This window comes from Aplysia californica, unplaced genomic scaffold, assembly GCF_000002075.1.
Source record: "Aplysia californica isolate F4 #8 unplaced genomic scaffold, AplCal3.0 scaffold00728, whole genome shotgun sequence".
Taxonomy (NCBI): domain Eukaryota; kingdom Metazoa; phylum Mollusca; class Gastropoda; order Aplysiida; family Aplysiidae; genus Aplysia; species Aplysia californica.
Genome location: NW_004797998.1, coordinates 281,835 through 283,688, shown reverse-complemented (window position 1 = coordinate 283,688; position 1,854 = coordinate 281,835). Strand labels below are relative to the sequence as shown.

Sequence of the window (1,854 nt, the reverse complement as noted above, 5' to 3'; positions counted from 1 at the left end):
AAGGGGCGGGGAGGGGCGTATTAGGTAGTGCTGGGCGGCTAAGTTCCCGGTTATTGAAAGCTAAGAATCGCAGGAATCGACTCCGAACCCAATTACTTACTTTCCAATGATGTGATTTCTTCCTGTGATTACCTGGTAGCTCCAAACATCTTTCGGATTTAGGATAACCTTAATTTCGGAATACTACGAAGCATCAATTTTTATTTTTCCAAAATAAATTCTAAAAATATAAAAAGAAGATTTTACTGATTAAAGTTACTGGTAACGGCTGGTTTACGTAAAAAGGAGTCGGAACTTTTCTTTCGGAGCGTTAGTCTTGGGAATCGGTTCCCGTCTAGATTCTTTGCCCAGTTCTAGCATTAGGGCGGAAATCCCAAGACTTTGACTGACGTTTTATGTTGGTCACTTGCCCATACAGTAATGTTTTGTCGCAAGGAGAGGGCTGGTGGAGGACACTGGAGGTCATTGACCTTTGACCTGTAGACTGCGGAGCGCCAGTGAAGATTTTACGGTAATTGAAAACACGTGTGTCATGACGCTGTGGAATCAGCCGCTCGTCAAGTTTTGGGCAGGTGGAGTTATTGGTATCACCTTAAACTTTGTTAATAGCCTTGCTTTCGATGAAAGAATTATCCTTCTATCTTGAGTATATGTCTAGATATTTGTGATTGAATGAGGTGGGGTCACCTGATTTCAGAGGTATAAATAGTGAGAAAATGGCATGCAGAGTTGTATACAAAGCCTCACATTTCGTGAAAACTAACAATTTACATTTTTTATGCCTTTTAACAGCGTTATCCAATATGATTCACACGGAAATGGGTTCTTAAAAAGGCATAAAAGATGTTGAGCGTAAAAACATAATTTTGGCTTTTTAAAGATTGCCAAAGCAGCGGCAAAGAGTAAGTTTCTTTATTTTCATTATTTTGACGAGCGACTGATTTCACCACGCTGCCTTACACATCTTCACACTGGGGCTTCAAGCCTAAGTGAATTCTTACTCAATTGATCGCCACCAACAACCACCCCCCCCCCTCCTTCCCCACCCCTTTCCAAAATAAACCCTTTTTAGTCTTTGCCTTTCACTTCCATAACCCCTCTCCTCTGTTTTGATTACTAGAGATCTTTCTGAGGCATGAAATTATTGTTAACATTTTGATGAGTTATCGTGGTGAAATTGGGCAAATCGTCAAAATACTGAAATCAAAGAAACAGGCATGTTCCTGCTGGTGTAGCAATTTTATCGAATTTTTGTTTTTTGGCTCAAATCCTTTAATGTCCATACATAAACGTAGTTCCAAGTGAATTTTACTGAAAAACATTGATTAAAAGCTCAAAATATGATACTTTTCAGTTTTCAAGGAGTCTTTAGCTATTGGAGTTACCAACTTTGGCGGCCATTTTCTCGCTAAATTCTCAACTGAAACCTGGCGACCTCATATCTCTTTCAATCGCAAATCTCTTGACTTCTATTCAAGATAAATGCGTGCGTATTCTTTTCATAGAAAGCCAAACAATATGAATAAGCGTTCAGATGACACCAATAACTTCACATGCCCAAACATTGACGAGTGCTTGATTCCACCGCGTCGTAATACAAATATCTATGGGCTTTTTTCTGTTTCAGGTAAACAGATGTAGGCTTATTTCTTTGGTTGAAAACTAAATGCACGTCAGGACATCTCTTACTGTATTTTTAAAAAAATGTGAAGGCAAAGTGTTCAATAGATTGAAAGAGTTAACGTTCTCATCTCCTCTGAGTAGTTTCCGGTTTGAGATGTCAGTTGTAGATCAGACATCCCCAGACGTGGCGACAACAACTACCCACCTCCCCCTACCCCCCTACTCCTCCCG

General features: G+C 39.9%; 1 protein-coding gene across 1 annotated transcript in view; it reads left to right on the top strand.

Annotated features, from left to right (window-relative positions):
* The window catches only part of LOC101855978 (suppressor protein SRP40), a gene marked incomplete at its 5' end in the record, with an annotated part of 7,622 nt that extends 5,981 nt beyond the window's left edge, over positions 1-1,641 (top strand). Inside the window, 1 exon segment of the mRNA XM_013088356.2 lies at positions 1,628-1,641. Coding sequence (XP_012943810.2) covers positions 1,628-1,641 — 14 coding nt within the window.
* Between the last annotated feature and the right edge of the window lie 213 nt (positions 1,642-1,854).